The following is a 24,067-nucleotide window of genomic DNA, read 5'->3' on the forward strand; positions in this document are numbered from 1 at the left end:
ATGGTGGTGACAGAGAGGGCATCTGAGGAACACATGCATCTGCTGTCACTATGATTTCGTGGCGGTCACCTACAGGTCCTTGGGAACGCAAACACCACACTGGCTAAGGCGAAGTCACTTCACGAGGATCTCCTCAGCAAAGGGCCTCAGTAAGGGTGCAGGGCGGGAAGCCCTGGTCATATCAGGAGGGGAGCACTCACTTTTTGTGCTTCTCTAGCCAGGCAGCACTGTCTGTCAGGAGACAGAAGTTCTCAGTGACCAGGAGGTCCAGCAGGCTGTCGTGGTCAGCCTCCGCGTACAGTTTGAGCAAGGCTGTGTCAACGTCCTCCTTGTAGCCATTTGCTACCTCTGTGCTGCGGACCTCGTTCAGGTAGCTCATGAGGAAGCGTTTGCACTTGGCCATCTTCTCCTGGTCCCCCTGGGTCAGCTGGTTCAGGTCTGCGTACTCATGAAGAGGAGGGTGGGACCGGGTGAAGGAGGAGGAGGTGGGCAACAGGAAGGGGTAGAGAGAGATCAGCTCCCGGACATCAAGCTGGCCGCTTCTGCAATTACAGTGTCAAACTAAATGAAGCAAAAAGAGAGAAGAGTACACATAGGCACACAAAACAGCACTGGAGGGGAGTGCACGGTGGCACATGTTCACTGGGGGCTGGGGAGCTGGGGACAGGGTCATCACGTCGGAGTGACCGTTCTAATCTGCAAGTGCAGCAAAGCACCATCCAACTGGGTGCTGCCACCTGGCTCCAAAAAAGAACAGAAGGGACGAAGGTGAAAGACACATACACAACTGGCGTGAGAGTGGAACACCAAAATGCCTAGGATGAAGAGAATACCCAGCTGAGCCTGGAAACCAAGGCAGAAAAAGCAACACCTGGGATAACACGCCACCAGCGTCTGCGGCTGTGCAAAGGCAGCATCATGCAAAGGCAGCATCACAGCTCTGCTGAAACCAGCATTTTCCTGGCACTAAATTACAAACAGATTTGTTGAATGGTCCTTAAAGGAGGAACTTTATAAAAACATTAACTTACAACTTCCTCACCAACATCTCACAACAGAAGACACAGAAATATTCATGTGGCCATTTCTGTGGGGACTCTCGTAGAATTTCAGAGCCTAACATTGGGATGCAACAACCAGTTCCTTTCCCATCTCCTCTCCGGAATCTGCTCGTCTTGGCTACAATCAGAGCAGGAGCTGTGGATCTCAAACCTGGCCCAGTGTCAGACCCAGCTGTGGAAAACCTCCTGAGGGAACAGAAGCAGGGACCACCCCACCCCAGACACACGGAATGGTGAGGAAGGACCCAGGATCCATGCTGCCTGTGATGTTCAGTGCATCCTCTTTCACCCAAGCTCTGATCAGCTTAAAGCCTCCTCTACTGGCTTCCGCCTCTGGCTGCCCTTCCTTCCGCTTCACTCAGCCTCTCCTGACCTCCCATGATTTGTACAACCCATAGGATAAATTTCAAACCTCTTAGTATAGCATTCAAGGCCCTTCCCAAACTGATCTCAAGCTACTCTACAACTTCAGCCTCAAGCATCCCTGCCACACCCCAACACTTCTACTAGACCTGCTTATTGTGCCAATTTGTACATTTCATGCCTCTCAGCCTTTGCTGTTGTTGTTCCCTTGCCTAACGCAGTGGTTCTTGGTGAAAAGCAATTTTGCTCCCTGGGGAACATGTGGCAATGCCTGGAGACAATTTCATCATGACTGGGGTGGGGGTGTGCTATGGCATCTAGTAGGTAGAGGCCAGGGCTGCTGCCATTAAACACCCTGTAATACACACGACAGTACCCCCTGCCCAAAGAATTATCTGGCTCAAAACATCTACAGTGCCACAGCTGAGAATCCCTGACCTAAAGTACAATTCTTGATTTGAGAAGTTTCTGCTCATTGTTTAAGATCCGGGATGAATCCAATGAAGATTCCTCCACTGGCTGATGTAAGCCCATGCAACAGTGCCCCCACAGCAGAGCGGCACCTGTGCTGCAGGAAAGGCACACATCCAGTTTCCAAGCTAGAACGGGCATGCCAGAGAAGCAGGCACGGGGTTCCCCTTCCATCTGTTGCTCAGATTCAGGCCACATTTGCTGAATGAAAGAAGAGCTGAACCTAGCTGATACAACGACAGCCTGCAGGTTGTCTAAAGGAAGAGACACAGAGCCCACGTCCCCAGGTTACGTATGATCAATTTTCTCTTAAGTATCAACCATAACTAGCTGGTAACTGTGGCCTCCGGCACGGCGTGTCAAACTAAATGAAGAACTAAATGAAGACTCCTTCTCACGGCACTGAGAAGGAGTCACAGGACGGGTCCAGTTCAACGAGGAAAAGAAAATCACAGTTTATTAGCAACATTTGCTGTGAGCACAGAAAAGGAAGTGGAATCATCTTTGTCTTAGAAGTGTCTTCTTCAAATATCAATTCTCAGGCTGGGTGTAGTAGCTCACGGCTGTGATCCCAGCACTTTAGGAGGCTGAGGCAAGAGGATGACTTGAGGCTAGGCATTTGAGACCAGCCCAGGCAACACAATAAGATCCCGTCTCTCTGAAAAAATAAAAACTTCACCAGGTCCCGTGGTGGCACACACCTGAAGTCCTAGCTACTCAGGGGGCTAAGGCAGGAAGATCACTGAGCCCAGTAGGTCAAGGCTGTGGTGAGCTAGGATTGCAGCACTGTACTCCAGCCTGGGAGACAGAATGAGATGCTGCTTCAAAACGAGAAAAAAAAAAAAAAATCCGTTCTCTCAGTCACACTTTGGACCAAAGCAGTGCAGCAATCTAAACTTAAGCCGTTAAGAGAGTAGGTGCGGAAGTACAGAAACGTCATCCTAATAACAGGCCCCACATCTATTCTCTTACAAAATCCGAGGACTGCTCTAGGAATCCATCTGAGGACAATCACCTAATGTTTCAGATTAACCCACGAGAGAAGGAAGACACCTTGGGATACACCCATGACCCCGGTGAGGAGGTCTTCAACACTGTAGGGCTGACACAAGATATGGCAGAAAAGAGTCTAGGTCCAAAGGGGCAAAAAACTGACTTAAACCCGGAAGCCACGGGTCTTGCCAAGAACAGAGAACAGCACGTAAGAGTTGCATAAGCACTTTGGGAGGCCGAGACGGGCGGATCACGAGGTCAGGAGATCGAGACCATCCTGGCTAACACGGTGAAACCCCGTCTCTACTAAAAAAAAAATACAATAAAACTAGCCGGGCTAGGTGGCGGGCGCCTGTAGTCCCAGCTACTTGGGAGGCTGAGGCAGAAGAATGGTGTAAACGCAGGAGGCAGAGCTTGCAGTGAGGTGAGATCCAGCCACTGCACTCCAGCCTGAGCGACAGAGGGAGACTCTGTCTCAAAAAAAAAAAAAAAAAAGAGTTGCATAAGCAAAAGTTATATGGGGCATCATTATTCAAGGAATGATTCCTTCTTTACTCAGAAATCCATTCTCTACAGCCAATTTTGTAACTGTAATCATTTTCAGTACTGCCATCCCTCAAATACCCAGCATAGAGTGAAACATTAGAGCCACCATGGATGTAAGGAGGTGGCTGGTCATGAGCACACCTCCTATAGAACAGGCAAGGGAGGCATTCTGCTCAAGTCACTACTTAGATGAGAATATCTATTCAGGGGCTTCCTGTACATGTATTTCTTAGACAGCTGTAAACTGTGCAGAATCTATGCTGGAGAGACATTTTGAGAAGTTACTCTAAAGGCAGGGCCTGGGTAGGATATTTCAAGACTCTCATAGCAGGTCTAACTTAATCTTCTGCAAAGAGTGCTGAGCAAGGCCTGGGACGGCTGACTCCCATCTCACTGAGCACTCGGCTGTGGGGCAAGGGCAGCCGGAGGCGGCATGACTGCGAGGTGTGCCTGTAAGGCAGACGTGGTGGGCGGGGGAAAGTGGAGAACACACTCCACAGCCCACAGGCACGTCTGACAAGCACAGGAGTCATTGCAGTGCCAGAAGGGACCTCCGGGTGCGGTGGCTCAAGCCTGTAATCCCAGCACTTTGGGAGGCCGAGACGGGCGGATCACGAGGTCAGGAGATCGAGACCATCCTGGCTAACACGGTGAAACCCCGTCTCTACTAAAAATACAAAAAACTAGCCGGGCTAGGTGGCGGGCGCCTGTAGTCCCAGCTACTCGGGAGGCTGAGGCAGGAGAATGGCGTGAACCCGGGAGGTGGAGCTTGCAGTGAGCTGAGATCCGGCCACTGCACTCCAGCCTGGGCGACAGAGCGAGACTCCATCTCAAAAAAAAAAAAAAAAGAAAAACTCAACTTTCTGAGAGCTGACCAGGAACAGAACATTTAGAAGGTCATTAGAGGGTGACAGAAAGTTTCGTAGGTTTTCCCAGAAGCACTGTGTTCCCCGCCACCCCACCCCAAACTCACAGCGTCTTGTAAAATCACTGGAGAGAAGAAGCAAGAGCGAACCACAGCGCCTTCCTAAGGGGTCCTCAGCGTGCTGTCAGATCCGCTCTTTAGAATTTTCTCCTGGCAAAACAATCTTGATGCCTCCACGGGACTAGTGTCTGTGCCCTTCCTCTGCTCCCACTCTAAGACACAGGCCAGTTAAATTAAGGCTCCGGGTGAGGTGTGACGCCGAGGAACCAGCATTGGCGGGGTCTGCTGTCACAAGCAACCCCCACCGTATCCCCCTGAAGCACAGTCTAACCATGCAACACATCGCACCGCGACGTCACACCGGAAACGCAGGTTCTGGCCACAGAGGGACACTGTGGTGGCAGTCTTGCTACCAGCACCTCAAATTACCTGAAGAGCTCTTTAGCTTCCAGGAACTGAAGTTGCGCAAACTGTATAAATCCCGCCTGCTGCAGAATTCTTCTGTACATTACCTGCAAGGAAAGACAGGTGTAATCTCTTAGCAAATCTTGAAACCACCACGGCAGGGTTAAATTCATCTAACCCTAAATAAGCGTTTGTTATAACATAGAAATGTAAAATTACACATTGAGGAAAAAACAAGGTGTATATGAAATTACATATGTCTGTCTCTTCATGGTTTTATTTTTGCAATTCTCCAATCCTTCCCAAATGCACTCCTTGATCTCCAATTCTCCTCCTCATTAACTCACAGGGCTTCAGCGAGTCCCTGTACTTGCAATTGCTGAGATGGATATCCACAACCCTGCTGTTTCTGGCAGTCCAGGAGCTGCCTGGCCTTCTTCCACTCTTCGGGAATTGAACTCACAGTACCACCTTTCAGAGCATCCCTCAGAGCACAGGGCCAACTCGTTTCATAACCAAACAGATAAACACCCAGGCTTTCTCAGTCAGAGATGCAGAAATGCTGCATGTTCCATCCCCTGCTGGTGATGTCCAGCCCACACTAACACACCAACATCCGACACTCCTGCAATGAAGGGGCCAGTTTATCGTGTTTACTCCACCATGACCCACATTTCCATGACCGCTTTGTTCTTGTTACATCCAGCAATAGCGGAATGCACGTTAGGAACCTGCTGTGTGGCGTCTCTGATCCCACGACCCGCTCCGTCACCGTCCAGTATGGCTGGTGTCCGAGTCCTGCCCATCGTCTATATGAAATGGCTCCTGGACGTGTTTCTTCACTCTGTTCCTATAGATGCCACCACCATAGCCCAGGCTCTAATCACCTCAAGAGTAAAGACTGTGTTTTAATTACTCTCTGACTCTGACACCTCCTCCTGCTAACACATCCTCCCGTTTGACAGCCACACATTCCGTGAAGGCACGGCCCGTACATCACTCACCTAGCGTCTCCCACTACTAGCCTAGTGTCTGCCATTCAGTCGGTGCTTACTGATCAATTCTCTGATCCATTTGTATGAAACTCCACTTCCACTGTCACTCACTATCCCTGTCTTACAGGTACAAAAACTCTGCTCAGAGATGTTACGTTCTTAGCCCCAACTTACTAAAGTGAGAACTGGTTGGACCGTGATTTAAAACCAGGCCTTTCTGATTCCAGAGGCCAGATCTTTCCACTCACTGACTCTTCCAGGTACACAGCAGGCAGTTGGTATGTCACCCACTGAAGGTACAAGGGAAGCGGAGCCCCAGTGCCGAAATGCTATCAATCCTGTTCTCTTAAATTACTTTTCAAAGGGCTTTCACTCAGCACCAGAAGACAGGGTGGAAGGAAAAAAAAAAAAAAAAAAAGCTTTCACTACACAGTAGTTTTAAAGGACTCTCAGAAGCATAGCAACCGTTCCTCACCTACTTCCAGTAGAAATCCCTTTAGAGACGTCAGAAAAAGCAGGCTGCTTAAACCTTTCAGTTTTCTTTTTACCATCTGTCTTTATTTTTCTTCCCCGAAACCAGCCATTTCTGACATAAAGGCCGAACCAATTATGTCACCCAACAGTAAGCAAAAGGGAGTAAGGCAAAGTTCTGTTGCCTGGAATGCCAGTAACATTTCCGAAAGCAGAAATACTAGAGGCCAGCTACTTAGCAAAAGGGATGCAGAGGACCCATTAGCTGCTGGAGAAGAATTCTCAATCACATCCAGGCTTGTTGAGGAGAAATCAGCTGAACGGCAATTTATTCCTTACGGCAGTAGGATTCAAATGGCATCCACTCTTCCCCTATCTATATTCATACCAACCCCTTTTTTTTAAACTTATTAAAAAACTATGTAAGTTATTGTCTAAACAGAAACATCTTTCCCAAAATATATTAGGTGGAACATGAGGACCATGGCATTCTCCTTGTTAAAAAGGCAATGCGTCCTGATTGAATAAATTTGTAAACAGGTGTGTATGTATGTGTATCTATATATGTAAATGTTGTTATATAAAATATATAAACTGAAATGTACTTACTTGTGTAGATATAAAAATACAACTGTATCATGTATAAAATGATGCACTTCTATATATATAGAATATCTATATCTATAGGATATAGATATAGATAAATATATAGTATATATATATATATCCCTTCTTGAGGGTGCACAGAAAGATAAAAATATAATAATATATAAAATATAAAATATACCCTCTTAGGGAATCACAATAAGTATTAGAATATTAGAGGCTCTGAAAAAACCTTCAATTAAGAAACCCAATTAACTTAACCTTCCAAAATAGAATCTTCCTCCCACCCTGCACCTGTTACTGTGCCTGCACAAGTGTTTGGTGAAACAAAGTGGGAAGCCTTGATTCAGAAGGAAGCCTGCAGTGGACACATGCAAAGCACAAAAAGTGGTCAATTCCAAATATGGGAATAGGGAAAGGAGGCTGCGAGGTGGTGGCAAGAAAAGAGGGAGAGCACACATAAGCAAAATTTACCAAAAAAAAAAAAAAAGGTCCAACCTCTCTTGGGCAGGATATACACAAAAAATTGCAACACTGGTGACTCAGAGAGAAAAATGATGTGCTAAGGAAGAAAAGGACATTTGCCATTTGATTTTTCTTTTAACCACATGCATGTATTTTTTTCTTCTGTACTTTTCAAAATTCAAAATTCCTAAGTAATATATTCAATATGGCTCAAATTTTGAGGCACTGAAAAGGGATACAGTGAGCCATCTTATTCCTGTCCCAGCCAGCAGATGCCATCCAGAAGGAATCAGTGCTATTAATTTCTTGTGTAGCCTTCCAGAGACATGTTATGTATTGATGAGCAAATACTTTTACGCCATTTTAATAGTGGTAGCATGTTATGCATGCTCGCTGACACTTTATGTAACTTATTCTACCTTAATGCTATGTGTTAAGCCCTAAAGGCCTTGACACTCTTCCTGGCTGCACAGCGCTGCAGCCCCCGTCTGGGCTATAATACATTTAATCATGCCCCACTGGTAGCCTCTAGGTTTTGTGGTTGTTGCTTTTTAACAAACAATAATGGAGTGAAAAGTTTTCTATATCTGTTATTTTGAATTTCAGTGATCAGATCTGTAAAATACACTTCTGGGTAGGGAATTGTAAGTTTTAATGTCGACAGATATTCTTGAATTGCCCTCCCAGGAGGCTGTATCAATTTAAATTATTACAGGACACCTGAATGCACCCGTTTCCCCACTTTCACCAGTATGGTATTATCAAACTCTCTGATCTCTGATAATCTAATGAATGAAAAATGTATTGGTGTATTCTTATTGTGCATACCTCTATATGAGAGACAAAGCATCTTTTCATACATCTATTAGATAGGCAATTCTTTTTTTTTTTTTTTTTTTTTCTTTTTTTTTTTGAGACAGTCTTGCTCTGTCGCCCAGGCTGGAGTGCAGTGGTGCAGTGGCACAATCTTGGCTCATTACAACCTCTGCCTCGCGGGTTCAGGTGACTCCTGTGCCACAGCCTCCTGCATAGCTGGAATTACAGGTGCATGCCATCATGCTCGACTAATTTTTGTATTTTTAGTAGAGACAGGGGTTCACCATGCTGGTCAGGCTGGTCTCGAACTCGTGACCTCAAGTGATCCTCCCGCCTCAGCCTCCCAAAGTGCTGGGATTACAGGTGTGAGTCGCTGCACCTGGCCAGCAATTTCATTTTCTATAAAATGTGTTCATATTCATTTTTCTATTGGGCTATTCATATTTCTTTCATATATCCCAAGGAATTCTTCAGATATTAGACAAATTAGCTCTCTTTCTGTGCTGCAAACTACAAATATTTTTCCTAATTTGCTATTTCCCTTGAATTTGTTTATAAGTTTTGCCATGCAGGATGTGTATATAAGAGAGAGAAAAAGAGAGAGAGAGAGAGAGAAAGAGAGAGAGAGAGAAAAAGAGAAAGAGAGAGAAAGAGAGAGATAGAGAGAAAGAGAGAGATATAAAGAGTGTGTGTGTGTGTGTGTGTGTGTGTGAATTTAATTTTTTCTTTATGGATTATGGGTTTTCAAATAAATTATTTTAAAATATTCCAAAACCAGCTGGGCATGGTGGCTCATGCCTGTAGTCCCAGCACTTTAGGAGGTCAGGGTGAGCAGATGACCTGAGGTCAGGAGTTCGAGACCAGCCTGACCAACATGGTGAAACTTCATCTCTACTGAAAATACAAAAAATTAGCTGGGTGTGATGGCACGTGCCTGTAATCCCAGCTACTTGGGAGGCTGAGGCAGGAGAATCCCTTGAACATGGGAGGCGGAGGTTGCAGTGATTGTGAGATTGCGCCACTGCACTCCAGCCTGGGTGACAGAGCGAGACTCCATCTCAAAAAAATAAATAAATAAAATGTTCTAAAACCAAAGTGTCTGGGAAGGTGGTGGCTGTTATGGACAGAATGCTTGTGTCTCCCTAAAATTCCTATGTTGAAATCATCCCCCCTAGGGTATTAGGAGGTGTAGTCTTGGGGAGGTAATCAGGATTACATGAGGTCATGAGGGTGGAGCCCTCATGCATGGGATCTGAGTAGTACCCTTATAAGAATACTGAGAGAGCTTGCTTCTGTCTCTGCCATGTGAAGACTGAGAAGACGGCCATCTATGAATCAGGAAGCTGGCCATCCCCAGACACCAAACCTGCAGACACCTGGATCTCGGGCTCCAAACTGAGAAATAAATGTTTGTCGTTGAAGTCACCCAGTTTATAGTATTCTGTTCTAGCAATCTGGGATGACTAAGCAAGTAGGGGTACAGTTTTTTAATCTCTCAGTCTCCTCTGAAAAGAGACAGAATGATTGGTTCATAACAGCACTATTCACCACAGCCTAAGGTGGTAGCAACTTATTCATCGACAGATAAATAAGTAAACAAAATGTGGTAGGTATATACAACGGAATATCATTCGGCCTTAAAAAGGAAGAAGATTCTTCCGTGCTGCAACGTGGATGAACCCTGAGGACATGCTGCTAAGAGAAATAAGCCAGTCACAGAAGGACAAATATTGTATGACTACTTCTGTGAGGTTCCTAGAGTAGCCAAATTCATAGAAACAGAAGTAGAAGTGGGGATTGCCTGGGCCGGGTGCAGAGGGAATGGGTGGGCATACAGTAGGAAGGGGGAGGTGACTTTGCAGGCTCCAGTTTGCCATGTGTGCCAATATGGAGAAATCTGACATAAAAGAAATCTGTATGCTTTGAGCCTCTAAGCAAACAGATCAAGTCACCACAAGGGAAAGAAACCCAGATTGTCATCAGATTTTTCACTGCAACTCTATCATGGTAGAACATATTTAGGTTCCTCATTGAAAGACAAGATGAGTGGAGGACTTTGTATCCAGCCAAACTGGCCCTCAAGGATAGAGGCTGCAATGAACTGTCACTGTCATCAAGAAGCACAAACTCAAGAGACAGTGCCCCCATATTCCCACTGTGAAATATCTCCGAGGACTGCTTTAGAAAACCAAAATGACTGGAAAGACATCAATAGAAAATTTGATGGTGGGCATTCAACACCTATTTGTCCACAGAACTAAGAGACCAAATAGCATGCGGAAGGCGGAAGGCTCGATGCTCTCAAAAAGTACAGACAATATAACCATCAACAAATAGGGAAGAACGAGAGATTCTACAAAAAAGATGAGACGCTTGCTGACTGCCTTCCAGGTATTGGCTGGGAATTGAGGGCTATTCCTCCAAAGCAGAGGCTGAGGAACACAGGGGAAGAATGATGAAGACGTTACTGGCTAATTTCAAGCACAGCTCCAAGTGGGGAAGCAACAGACGATAGAAACCCTCCCAAAAAAGAGAACGTAGAGGAATTTTATAAGGTGGATAATATTAAGGTAACCATTAGAACAAAAAAATACAACACAAACACTCATACTAACAGACAGAAAAGAAGGGAGGAAGAAAGAGACACAGAGAGACAGTGGGAAGAAGGAAGGGAAAGAAAGAATGGGGTAGAAAGGGAGGTAGAGAGGGGGGAGGGGGGGAGAGAGAGAGAGAGAAAGAGAGAGAAAGAACATGCAAATAAAACAGACCACACAGTAAAATGAGGGAGGCAGTGAATAGAGTGAAGGAGAGAAACTGAGTTTAGACTTCTTTGAATATACTTTGTTTTACTGATTTGACTTTTGAGCTATGTAAATATTTTAGATAATTATAAAACAAATTAAATTTTAAAAAGCAATCCCCAAAAAAATCAAGTCAAATGAAACAAATGAACCTAACTACATATATAGCTGGTGACAGAACCACACAGAGGAGAACTACCCCATGTGACATTAAAACAGTAATTTGAGTGTACAGCCTAGCGAGATTTTCCCTAAGGATGAAAAAAAGAAAAAAAAAAAAAAAAAAAGCAAAGCAAAAACATTCATTGGACGAGCATGGAAATACGAGCACTGACCAGACACCCGACACGCAAAGGAGTCAGTGCTGATTTGGGGGAGTGACGACAATGGTACTGTGGTTACATTTCAAAGAGCATCAGTGCTTTTAGAGACGTGTATTTAAATGTTTTTAGATGAAATGGAAAAAAAATCTATTGGAGCTCAAGCTTTAATATAAACACTATCCACACTGTGTGATAGAAATGAAGTAATATTTTGTGTGTAACACAAACCTTTGTCTATAGAGCGGGATGCCCCTTCACTGTCTCTTATTTTAAATACAGCATTCTAAACTGTAATATAATTTAAGGCCTGTTTTCTAAAGTTCTGAACAACCCTTTTGGATCTCCTGAAGAAATGATCCTTAATCCCAGCCCGACAGTCAAAATTCTTGACAAACCCCTTGCTAATTCGGAACTCAGAGAAGCGAAACCAGCCCTTGCTTTAAATGAAGGGAAAGGAGTGCAATGGTGAAGAAGTCTACTGAGCTCAAGCTTCTCGTCCTCCCCCTTCCTGATTTCTTTAAGCTTGGGGTCTAGCATGTGGTCACAGGCACTCTAAGACTAAAAGAAGCAATGTACTTAACCAGATGAGCTGAATTTAATCCTTTAAAACATACACATTTATGAAAAGTCATTTCTAAACCTTTTTTTTTGCATCAATATTGTTTTATTGTTTAAGGTTTCCATTTCAAACAAAAACCCGGTGCTGCCAATCCATTATATCACAGCTCTGCTGGAAGGCCAGTTGGAAGCTCTGAATTACTCATTCATTTTTTCCTTGGTATTAGAAGGAAAGAACTTACCCAGGACCTAGGGGAGGGAGAAGCGTGGAGCTGAGGGGTGAACTGATAAATGGTATGGGCCGTAAATTGCAGGTGCATGGGGTAGTAAGTCCTTAGCTCTGCCCAGAGGAAAGGGAAGGCTTAGTGAAGAGGAGATATTTAAGCGAGGTATTAAAACCATTTTATCAAGTAGAGAAGTATACTCCAGTAATTGCAGGGTAAAGGGCCCCACGGGGAGCGCCAGCCTGACTTAGCCAGCCTGATGTCCAGAGGCACGCCCGATCTGCGCTGCCATGTCTTGTTTGTGAAATGAGGACAATGGTACCAGCCATTACCAAATGCTTTTGAGGGTTAAAACAACAAATGTTTTTAAATGCCTTGCAGGGTTCCTGACATATCATCGGGCTCACTGCTTGTTTGTTCTCTTTGTCTTCCACCCTTTGAGGCAGAGATGTAGGAAGTAGGCATGTGCTTCACAGGAATGTGTGTAAGTGTGTGTAAAAGACAAGGAGGCCACAGAAGAGGGTGGGGTCAGCCGAGCTTCAAGGCTGTGGACTTGACCTGGGCAACGAGATGCCCACTAAAGTATTCTAAGCAAAGGACTTGGTCCGTAATTGAGAAAGATCATTTCCACATAGTTGCACGGAAGATGGACTGCAATCACACACAGAGGCGGTTAAAAATGCGGGCAAAAGTGAGCATGGTCTGAATACCAGCAGTAACAATGGGAACTGAGAATAATGGGTGAACTAGAGATAATTCTGAAGGTGTATTTCCAGGGCTGGAGATAGGAGCTTGCAGTAATACAGGGAGAAGCAGGAAGCAGGTTAGAAAAGAAACAAAACAAAACAAAACAAAACACCCTGAGAGATCAGATTGGAGAACAAGATGACTACTATCACCTAATACTGACTGTGTAGCTCTACTCTGGCAGAAAGCATAGGGAAAAAAAGAGCAAAAATCAGATAAAGAGCACTGAAAGCCTCTGTAAGAAAATGTTAACACGCTTAAAATGTGCACATGGTGTGTGTGCAAGGAGGGAAGACTCCACAGTGGCAGCTGTGAAAACCTTGGAATGTGGCCCCCCTGGACTTCCACACATCCACCGAGGGCAGCTTGCAGGACAGGAGCAGGTGCCGAGAGTGCGCGCAGCAGTGGCAGGCCTGGGACTGGCGATCTGCCTCTGGTCTGCACCTTCCCCTCCAGGGCACCAGAAGCTCAGCCGCTTTCTTCTTTTTGCTTTTGCTGCCCCCTGCTGAACGCTAGTAGATCAGTCTTACTCAAAAGAGGAACAAAGATGAAAAGTTTATCAACGTTTAAATGTAGAAAAGAGGTCCTGCCCGCCTTCACAGCCCACAGCCATAAATCACACATCCCGTCTTTCACTTTCAGAATCTACCCTCTGCTGCACAAAGCACCTGAAGCCAAAGAGCGTTTCATTCCACAACAATCACACTGTCATCTCTAACATCTGACCGGCATTATCAAGAACTTTGTATTATTAATTTAGATATTCATACGAAGCACACAAACATATCAACATTATGTTTTGTTCCCCTCAAATACAGAGTAACTTGAACAACCTAACTCATCAAGTAATAGTTTTTAGGAGACTCGATTTATATCAATTGCATTTACTATACCAACTATATGTAAAATGAGGGTTTTTCAAGTGCGTTAAAAATGTTCTCCTAAGGAAATCAACTAGATGGGGTTCCTGCAATATCAACTTGGTTAGTAAAATGGTTATCAATATGGTTAGTAAAGCTTTTCCTATAGATGAGAGAAATCTAAACTAATTCAACAACTTCCTGACAAATACAAATTCTAAATTCGGAGACAAATTAACCTGACCCCACTCTTCTGCTTTGTAAGAACTATGTTCTTGATCCTTCTCTGAAGGTCCACGGAAGAGGAAAGTTGATTAGAAATACAAGCCCATATCTAAAGTAGCAGAATTAAGTCAGAAGTTGGAAGCCTGACTTCTCCACTGTTGGCAGTGCCTGCTCAGTCACAAGCTGTTCGACCGCCCGAAAGCCTGTTTCCTTATCTATACAATGTGGATTCGTTGAGAAAATTAAACAACAGATATAAAAGCGGTGTGTACAGCCCGGTACACAGGAAGGGCCGATGCACGTTAGTTAAATCTGAACGTCCTCTAACTGGTGACTTAGAGGCATATTTCTGTGACCAGTTAATTACAAACCTGAAATTTTTCCTTCGGAATGTTCCTCCGGGCTCCTTTTGCTAAAACCAAAGCCTCTTCTACTCTGCGGCTTGCTAGAAGATCCTGTATTTGTTTTTCCAAAGGTAATGGAACCAAGATGTAAACTCCTTTACTTGTGGCAACGATCACTCTTCCTGGGAAGAAATTCAGCATTGTCAGAAAGAGAGAAAACGTACTGCCGGCAAAAAAACACCACTGCTTTCCCCAAACTGGATCATTACCTGATTTGCTAAACAATTTCCCCATAGTTTTCTCAAAGGAATTCCTACAAAAATTATAAATTATAATGCTTTTCTTTTTCCCACACTGTCAACTGTCAGAAAAGGGCAAACTCTTACTATGACATTTCCAAAGAATAACATCTTGTTTTCTTTTGCCTTTTTTTTTAATTGAGAAATGCTGGTAAATGTAAAATCAGTGTAGTAAACACATAATACATAGCCCAATGAAGATGGAGAGTGCAATCAGGGAACATTATCAATAAGAATGTACACCATTTTTAAAACATTCTTTTCCTTCCAAGTTAGTTTAAATAAAATTAAAATGTTAATGTGATATTTTGAAGTATGAGATAATATTTCATCCTCATTTGCCAACCAGAAATACCTCCAAAGTCTTGCCATTAATATATTCATCTCTCCACAGTCCTGCACGTTAACCTGGCCCACTGCCATTGTCATTTTACCTGTGAGCGCCTCCACAGGTAGTCTGTGGAAGAGTCAGAACTGCGGTCCAAGACGAGCTCCTACTACTAAGCTTCCAAATTAAATTTGGTTCCTTTCTGCAGAAACTTTCAGCTAAGCACCACCTGTTTATAGGAAACAATCTAACTCTTTCTGTCTTCTGTATCACAACTAAGGCAGTTTTTCTCATTCCCAAATGACATTCTGTCCCTCCTCTGCCTGGAGTCACTTTTCCCAGGAAGCCTCCCTGTGTTCCCACCCTGGGCAGGTTACATCATCGTCCTCTGTGTGTCCACCACATCCTGAGCCCGCCTCTACCACTCAACAGGCACGGCACCACAATACTGCTCTGTGTGTGACCCCAGAGCAAGCACCAGAGCCCCACTGGAATTAACCCACTTAATGGTAGGAACTGGGAGTCTTCTTATCTCCTGTAAGCATCTATAAGATAGCACTTGGCACAGCGAGGGTACTAAAACCCTTGGTTTGGTGAACTAAAATCCTTAAGTGGCAAATGCATCGCATAAATCTAGATTCATTCCTGGTTGGAAGAAAATATGATAAAAGCCATTCTTAGGTCAGTTGGGGAAATCCGAATATTGGCAGGACATGAGATGGTATCATAAATGAATGTGAATTTTTTTCAGGAGTGAAAATGGCATTGTGGTTTTGTAGAAAAATGCCCTTATTCTTGGGAGATGTGTGTGAAAGAATTTTGGGATTAAATATCATGATATCTTCCTCTTACTTTCAAATGGCTCAGCAAAATGGTAACAAGTATTGAATCTAGGTGAAAGGTTCCTGGTGGTTTACTTTGTCTCTCTTACCACTTTTCGGAATGCTTCCAAGTGTTCAAAATAAAACTGAGGAAAAGTAGAGTAAATCCTTCAAGTGGCTCACCGTATACATGAAATGAAATCCCTCCTGCCTCCACCTCCTCAATTACCCTGGTCTGCTGCAGCCTCAGGTCACGCTGCCCGTTCACACACACCATGCACTACAGTCACAGTGAACTGCTTGTGTGGCCTGAAGCCCACAGTACCCTCTTTAACGGATTCGCATACACCTTTGTCTCTACCAGAAGGTGCTTTCACACAATATCTGCTTGGCTGACTCCTACGCATCCTCAAAGGTTTGGCTAAAACAGCACCTCCTTCAGGAAGTCCTCCCTGCTATATCTAGGAAATACTTTCTCCTCTACTCTCACCATGGGCCTTATTCCATCGTGATCACGCTTTTATACTGCAATACTTATTTGTTTAAATGTCTGCCTCCCCACTAACTGTGCAGCCCCTGAAGCACAGAGGCTGTACTGGAGTCATCTGTGTATCTTCTATGCCTCGCGCAAGGCCCAATTCCTAAATGATATTTACTGCAGAAATATCACAAGAGAGTTAAGTAAATTTCACTAAGACTTCTATGTGAATGAGTACCTTCAAAGTCCTGTAGGATGTGGCCCTCCTTAAAGGGCAGGGTCTGCTTCTGTTGCTGATCCAACATGCTGTGGACTGTGATGAATTCGTCATCGAGCGCTATGACGTATGGAAAGGACACAGCCGCCCCAATCACGTTCTCCGACCAGTGCACGGGGGCGCGCTGGGATATCCCTGCGACTGTGGCAAACATGCCTAGAAGTGAAAAGAAAGAGTTAGGTGGGCTTCCAAATAAGCATGGTGTCTTTTTCCTGTAGCTATGTCTAGATGCAGAACGTTCCCCTGCCCACCAGCAATTTTCTTGTACAGTCTTGTATTTCAAGAAAGGAAAAATAATATAATATGTTGTATGTGTGAAGAGCCCTACAGGAATTTATTTCTGTGAAGAGAACTACCTTACCCGGAATGTATATCTGATATTTACTTCCAATTCAGAATGAGGTTGTAATAGTATTACCACAAACTTAGCAAAATAAAAAATAAATAAAATAGGCTGGACGTGGTGGCTCAGGCCTGTTATCCCAACATGTTGGGAGACCAAGGAGGGCAGATGGTGCTTGGGCTCAGGAGTTGGAGACTAGCCTGGGCAACATGGCGAAACCTCAGCCCTACAAAAAATATAAAAATTAGCCAGGTGTGGTGGTGCATGTCTGTAGTCTCAGCTACTTGGGAGGCTAAGGTGAGAAGAACACTTGAGCCCTGAAGGTCAAGGCTGCAGTGAGCCATGATCACGCCACTGTACTCCAGCCTGGGCGACAGAGTGAGAACCTGTCTAAAAATAAATAAAATAAAATAAAACAAAATAAAATAAAAATGAGGTTAAAAATACATTTCCGTATAAGCCACATGACGATTTATAAAGCATGTGTCCTCACGTGAGGACAAAGTGACTTTCAAATAGGGTGTAATCCTGAGGATTCTGCTGAATTTCTGCTCAAAGAACATGCTCCAGACAGCACAACTCTCGTGGTCACATGGACACCACCACCATCGCCCAGCCTCACCCTGGAGGTCACACAGGGTCCCTGCATTTACCTGCTCATGGCTGAACATCGCCCAACCAGAGAACTATGCAGCACAGAGGTCCTGATGATTGTTTTTAAAATAAAAAGGGCAAGGGCCTGGGGCAGTGGTGCGTGTCTATAATCCCAGCTACTTGGGAGGCTGACACAGGAAGATTGTTTGAGCCCAGAAGTTCAAAACCAGCCTGGGCAACATAGTGAGACCCCATCTCAAAAAGCGCTGTCATAGGACAGTGCTTTAAACCACAGGTTTAAAGTCTGGCGGTTACTATGCCGTAGATAGAATCTGTATATAGGTACGGAGAGGTGTTACAAGTGATCTTTCAATTTGCTTATAATTGTGCCAGTTACAAGCAGAACAAAACTTAAGAAGGTTGGTTCATTTAGCCTGATGCCCATGTAGCTGAGACACAGTGCATCATAAAGATTATTGACTATTATTTCCCATCAATCCTAACACTACAACCAACAAAGGGTAATGGAGTAAAATCTTTTTTTTTTCTTTTGAGACAGAGTCTCACTCTGTTGCCCAGGCTGGAGTGCACTGGCACCATTTTGGCTCACTGCAACCTCTGCCTCCCCGGTTCAAGCGATTCTCCTGCCTCAGCCTCCCGAGTAGCTGGGATTATAGGCATGCACCACTACACCTGGCTAATTTTTATATTTTTAGTAGAGACGGGGTTTTGCCATGTTGGCCAGGCTGGTCTCCAACTCCTGGACTAAGGTGACCTGCCTGCCTCGGCCTCCTGAAGTGTTGGGATTACTGGCGTGAGCCACTTTGCCCAGCCTATCAAATCTTTGTAACTAAAACAGTTAGGTATTGGTACATGAACAGGCAAATGAACTGAGAGAATAAAACAGAAAGTCCAGAGACAGACCCAATACATTAGGAAATTTAGTACACATTAAAGGCCATTATCGGTAAGGAAAATATAAACACACTTTAATCAGTTTGTTGGGAAACTGGACAGCTATATAAAAAAGATAAAATTGAGGTTGGCCACAGTGGCTCACGCCTGTAACCTCAACACTTTGGGAGGCCACGGCAGGCAGATCACTCCAGTCCAAGAGTTCAAGACCAGCCTGGGCCATGTGGCGAAACCCAGTCACTACAAAAAATACAAAAATTAGCCAGCCGTGGTGGCAGGTACCTGTGGTTCCAGCTACTAAGGGGAATGAGGTGGAAGGATCACTTGAACCAGGGAGGCGGAGGTTGCAGTGAGCTGAGATTGTGCCATTGCACTCTGGCCTGGGTGACAGAAAAATACCCTGTCTCAAAAATAAATAAATAAATAAAAATTTTAAAAAGATAAAATTCAATGTATTCCTTATACTCTTCACTATAAGAAATGAAACTGGCCAGGTGCAGTGGCTCAGGCCTGTAAACCCAGCACTTTGGGAGGCCGAGGCCGGTGGATCACTTGAGGTCAGGAGTTCGAGACCAGCCTAGCCAACATGCTAAAACCCTGTCTCTACTGAAAATACAAAAAATTAGCCAGGAATGGTGGCACCTACCTGTAATCCCAGCTACTAGGGAGGGTAAGGCAGCAGAATCATTTGAACCCAGGAGGTGGAGGTTGCAGTGAGCCAAGATGGTGCCACTGCACTCCAGTTTGGGCGACAGAGCTAGACTCTCTCAAAAAAAATAAAACCACACAATTACTAGAAGAAAACACAGGTGAATTTGTCTTTAACCTGGAAGACAGAGAAATCTTCCTAATTATAACTCAAATTCAAGAAGCAATATCAGAAAATATTGATACATTTGATTACACAGAATTTTCTTTTTCTTTTTGAGATGCGGTCTTGCTGTGTTGCACAGGCTGGAGTGCAGTGCCTAGTCACAGGCAGAATTACAGAGCACCACAGCCTCGAACTCCTGGGCTCAAGCGGTCCTCCTGTCTCAGCTTCCTGTAGCTGGGACCACAGGCACATGCCACCACACCTGGTGAGATTACATCAAATTTTTTAAAAAAGCTTTTGCACAGTAAAATATGGAAACAAATACTTGACACTTACATAACAGAGAAGTTGGTATCTCACATATATAAAGAATACCAAAAAAACAAAAATAATTTAAAAAGGGCTAGAGATAAGGAGATAATTCCCATTAGAAGAAATGTAAATGGTTTTTAAACATGTGAAAAATGTTCAACCATGCCCATAAACGAGGGAAATGGAAATTAAAACTACACCGTGAAACCATTTCTCATATACTAGACAGGCAAAAACACACAAGTTTGGACCACATCCTCTGTTGGCAAAGCTGGAGGGCAACAGGTACTTTCATAGATTGCTGGGAAGAAATAACATGGTGCAACCTTTATCAAGGGAGACTATGGCAACACCTCGCATTTATACTCTGACTCTGCTATCTTCTTTCTAGAAAGCTTTCCAATAGATACACTGAAAACACACACGCATACACACAAATGTAAGTCCCTAGGAATAGCTAAAGCCTGAAAAAGACCCCAAATGTCCATCAATAGATGGACACATTATGGTACCTCCACACAGCAGAATAGTGCACAGCTATAACAATCAAGGAGGAATACCTCTACATTATACTCTGAAGTGACCACTTTAATATATTAAGTAAAAAAAAAAAAGCAAGGTGAAGAAAAGTATGCTACCATTTGGCCAAGAAGGAGGAGATACAAATACTTACATATGTACGTTGTATTTTAAAATGCAAGAATAAACCCTAAAAATAAAGGTTACCTATGGGAGAGGGAGACTTGGCAAAAAACTGGCTGTAAGCTTAGACCTCTTTGATGATATCTTGCTGTATCCATCTGTTCTGGAACTTTGTAAACATTTATATAATAAAAAATAAACCAAAGCAATTTCTAAAAATCAAAAGTAAAATGAAACAAACAAATCTAACTATAAATCTAGTTGATGGCATAACCACACAGAGAGGAACTACTCCAAGTGACTTTGAAACACAGTAATTTGACTATATTTCTAATACCCTAAGGACAGAAAGAACCACAAACCATCAAAGTTTCCAACAATTATACTGTGGGAGCGGTAGTGTTGGTCCTGTTACTCTGTTGTATGTACTACGGGATAAATCAAAGGAGTAATTATGTTGAGGTGGTAGAGAGGTAAGATCTTTGGTGTGGTTGAAAGCAAATACAGGTACAATGATGGATTGGTTCTATCGACATGATTTCACAGTGAAATTATCTTTACAAAATATATACTTGCCCAAGTGTAGTAGTGCACACCTGGAGTCCCAGCTACCTGGGAAGCTGAGGCGGGAGGCCTGCTTGAGCCCAGGAGTTCAAGGCCAGTCTGAGCAACACAGCAAGACCTTGTTTCTAAAAGAATAAAATGAAACAAAAAAGACATACTTCCCAGCACTGTTTACTGAAAGAAGGGCCTAGAAACATGAGCAACAAGCACCCCTAGCTCCCAGACTGTGGTCTGTAAACATCAAGGCTTTTTGGAGAAATGGCTGAAACCAGACTCAGGACAAGAAATGTACGAGGTGAGTTGGGAACATCCTGAAAGTCAAGGAAGCAATCAGATTTCTAGCGGCATGAAAAAGGGACTGAAGAGTCCACTTGAATAAACTCCCAGCAGGCATGGATGAAACCAAGCACATCACATACATTTACGTCCATGAGTTTATAATGATACTATTCGGAAAGCCATTTCTGTAAGACAGAAGAGACCCCCATATTGAAAACTGAATAACCGAATTGATCTGGGCAGTAACTGTCAATAGCTGTTAACATTACAGAGCGATGAAGGCATTGTGTAACCCTGACAGAGGTACTCCACCACTAGGAAATAGTCTTGCCACCCCACAAAACAAGCAAATTTTTAAAAACCCTGAATCTCCTAATTACTAATTGAAGAAAACACAGAGGTAGAGAGGCATGTTAAACAATACTATGGGAATGAAATCATTAAAATCCAGATTGTGGGACACTATACGTGAAACCACCCAATTTCTTCAACAAAAAAATTAAAGAAAAGCAAAAAGGAGATGAAGCAGAAAACTGACATTAAAACAGAAAAAGTAACAGATCAACTGCAATGTATGGGCCTTGTGTGAAACTGATTCAAACAAACTGAAAAATAAACATGCAAACACTTAAACATAAGTATGTATGTATTTATGTCTATTGTGATATATGCTAATAGGAGAAATAGGGCACATCTAGATATATTGGATATTAAGGAATTACGGTCAGGTTTTTTAGGAACTGTGGTTTTCTTAGGTACGTGTAACTTAGAAATATGTACTAAAATGTTTACAGATGAAATGCTATGATGTCTGGGATTTGCCTCAAAATAAACATGTATAAACTGAGAATGCCTGATGCTGGGTGATGTCTCTACCTGGTTCATTATGCTACTCTCTTTATTATATAAGTTTATATATGTTTTCTACAAAAAAAAATTTCACAGTACAGAATTCCTCAATTTTTTGGAAAAAAAAAATGTGGCTGGACTAAAGAATTTTTTCTTCAAAAAGTAAGACTCTATAGTGTCAAACCATAAAAAGACATGGAGGAAACTTAAATGCATATTACTGGCTGGGCGCAGTGGCTCACACCTGTAATCCCAGCACTTTGGGAGGCCGAGGTCAGTGGATCCCTTGAGGTCAGGAGTTTGAGACCAGCCTGGCCAACATGGTGAAACCCCATCTCTACTAAAAACACAAAAATTAGATGGGTGTGGTGGCACGTGCCTGTAATCCCAGCTACTCGGGAGGCTGAGGCAGGAGAATCACTTGAACCCGGGAGGCAGAGGTTGCAGCGAGCCGAGATGGCACCACTGTACTCCAGCCTGGGCGAGGGTGGGGGGAAAGAGAAGACCCTATGACCAAGCGAAAGAAGTCAATCTGAAAAGGCTACATACTGTATGGTCCCGACTAGATGACACTGTGGAAAAGAAAAAACCCATGGAAACAGCAAAAAGATCAGCGGTTGCTGGGGCTTAGGAGAAGGAAGAGATGAACAGATGGAGCATAAAGGACTTTTAAGGTGGTGAACGGATTGTGAATGACACTATAATGGTGGATTCATGTCATAACACATTTGTCGAGCATGGTCCCTAATATGAACTATGGGCTTCAGGTGCTAACAACATGCCCCTGTACAACTGTTGTGTGGATAACGGGGAGGGCAGGAGGGTCCATGGGAATTCTGTCTACTTTCCCTTCAGTTTTGCTGTGAACCTAAAACTGCTCTAAAAAATGAAGTATGTATATATATATATTTTTAAAAGTGAAAATCAAGACATATACATGAAATAGTTCATGACAGGAATTCTTGTTTGTCACAAGAAAATGTGTTTGCACTCAGCACTTTGAAATGAGGTGTCTATACAAAAACTCTCCAAGGATAAAAAATACCAGAGTTAAAGGGAACGCACTCTCGCCAGCATCCCTGTACCATGAACATATACACCAATTCTGATATGAGCCACCCCTGGCTGGAAGAAAATACCAGGAGACATCACTAAGGTTAAAGCGCTGATTCTTAATTTTGATAAGGCTGTCTGGAGAATTAGGTAAGGCCACACAAGAACCACTAAAGCCCCTTTTGAGGAGCTAGCTACGAAAAACTTTTTGTTGGGATGAAATGACAGGACATAAAAGAGAAAATGTTATGGACCTGACATTGCAAATACTTAGTGAGCTACTTCAACTCCTTTTTATTTTTATTTGTTTATTTTATTTCTTTTAGACAGAGTCTCACTCTGTCACCCAGGCTGGAGTGCAGTGGCACGATCTCAGCTCCTGAGTAGGTGGGATTACAGGTGCCCACCACCGCACCAGACTAATTTTTGTATTTTTAGTAGAGATAGTGTTTCACCTTTCAGCCAGGCTGGTCTCGAACTCCTGACCTCAGGTGATCCGCCTGCCTTGGCCTCCCAAAGGGCTGGCGTTACAGGCGTGAGCCACATCGCCTGGCCTCAACTCCTTTTTAGAATGAGGAGCAAAAACAATCAAATGACAACCCACCCATGCGGGAAAATCTTACCAGGAACCCTTACGGAGTTTTCTGTTTTTTTTTTTTTTGGACAGAGTTTCACTCTTGTTGCCCAGGTTGGAGTGCAATGGCGCGATCTTGGCTCAACGCAACCTCTGCCTCCCAGGTTCAAGCAATTCTCCTGCCTCAGCCTCCCGAGTAGCTGGGATTATAGGCATGCACCACCATGCTCGGCTAATTTTGTATTTTTAGTAGAGACAGGGTTTCTCCATGTTGGTCAGGCTGGTCTCGAACTCCCGACCTCAGGTGATCCACCCGCTTTGGCCTCCCAAAGTGCTGGGATTACAGGTGTGGGCCACCGTGCCCGGCCTGAAGTTATTTTTGTAGTTATTTACTTAAAAGAATTTTCCCACTGTTGGAGTGGGTAGATAGGTAGACATAAGCAGGAGCGAAGAGGCCCTGAGAAAAGGGAGGTCTGGAAAATCCCACATCCCAGAGACCATCAAAAAGATGCGTGCTGGCCAGGCACGGTGGCTCATGCTTGTAATCTCAACATTTTGGAAGGCCGAGGTGGACAGATCACTTGAGGTCAGGAGTTCAAGACCAACCTGGCCAACATGGTGAAACCCCATCTCTACTAAAAATACAAAAATTAGCCAGGCGTGGTGCTGCATGCCTGAAATCCCAGCTACTTGGGAGGCTGAGGCAGGAGAATCACTTGAACCCGG

At 43.8% G+C, this 24,067-nt stretch overlaps 1 protein-coding gene across 1 annotated transcript in view; it reads right to left on the bottom strand.

Moving 5' to 3' along the window:
- TGFBRAP1 (transforming growth factor, beta receptor associated protein 1) overlaps positions 1-24,067 on the bottom strand; it is a 42,531-nt gene that overhangs the window by 16,386 nt on the left and 2,078 nt on the right. The window contains exons 2-5 of the mRNA XM_011956622.1: positions 16,364-16,558; positions 14,227-14,381; positions 4,789-4,871; positions 201-542 (exon numbers count right to left, since the gene is read on the bottom strand). Of these exons, the coding sequence (XP_011812012.1) occupies positions 201-542; positions 4,789-4,871; positions 14,227-14,381; positions 16,364-16,558 (775 nt within the window). The remainder of the gene's footprint in view (positions 1-200; positions 543-4,788; positions 4,872-14,226; positions 14,382-16,363; positions 16,559-24,067) is intronic.

The sequence above is a fragment of the Colobus angolensis genome, unplaced genomic scaffold, assembly GCF_000951035.1.
Source record: "Colobus angolensis palliatus isolate OR3802 unplaced genomic scaffold, Cang.pa_1.0 Scaffold42, whole genome shotgun sequence".
Lineage (NCBI taxonomy): Eukaryota > Metazoa > Chordata > Mammalia > Primates > Cercopithecidae > Colobus > Colobus angolensis.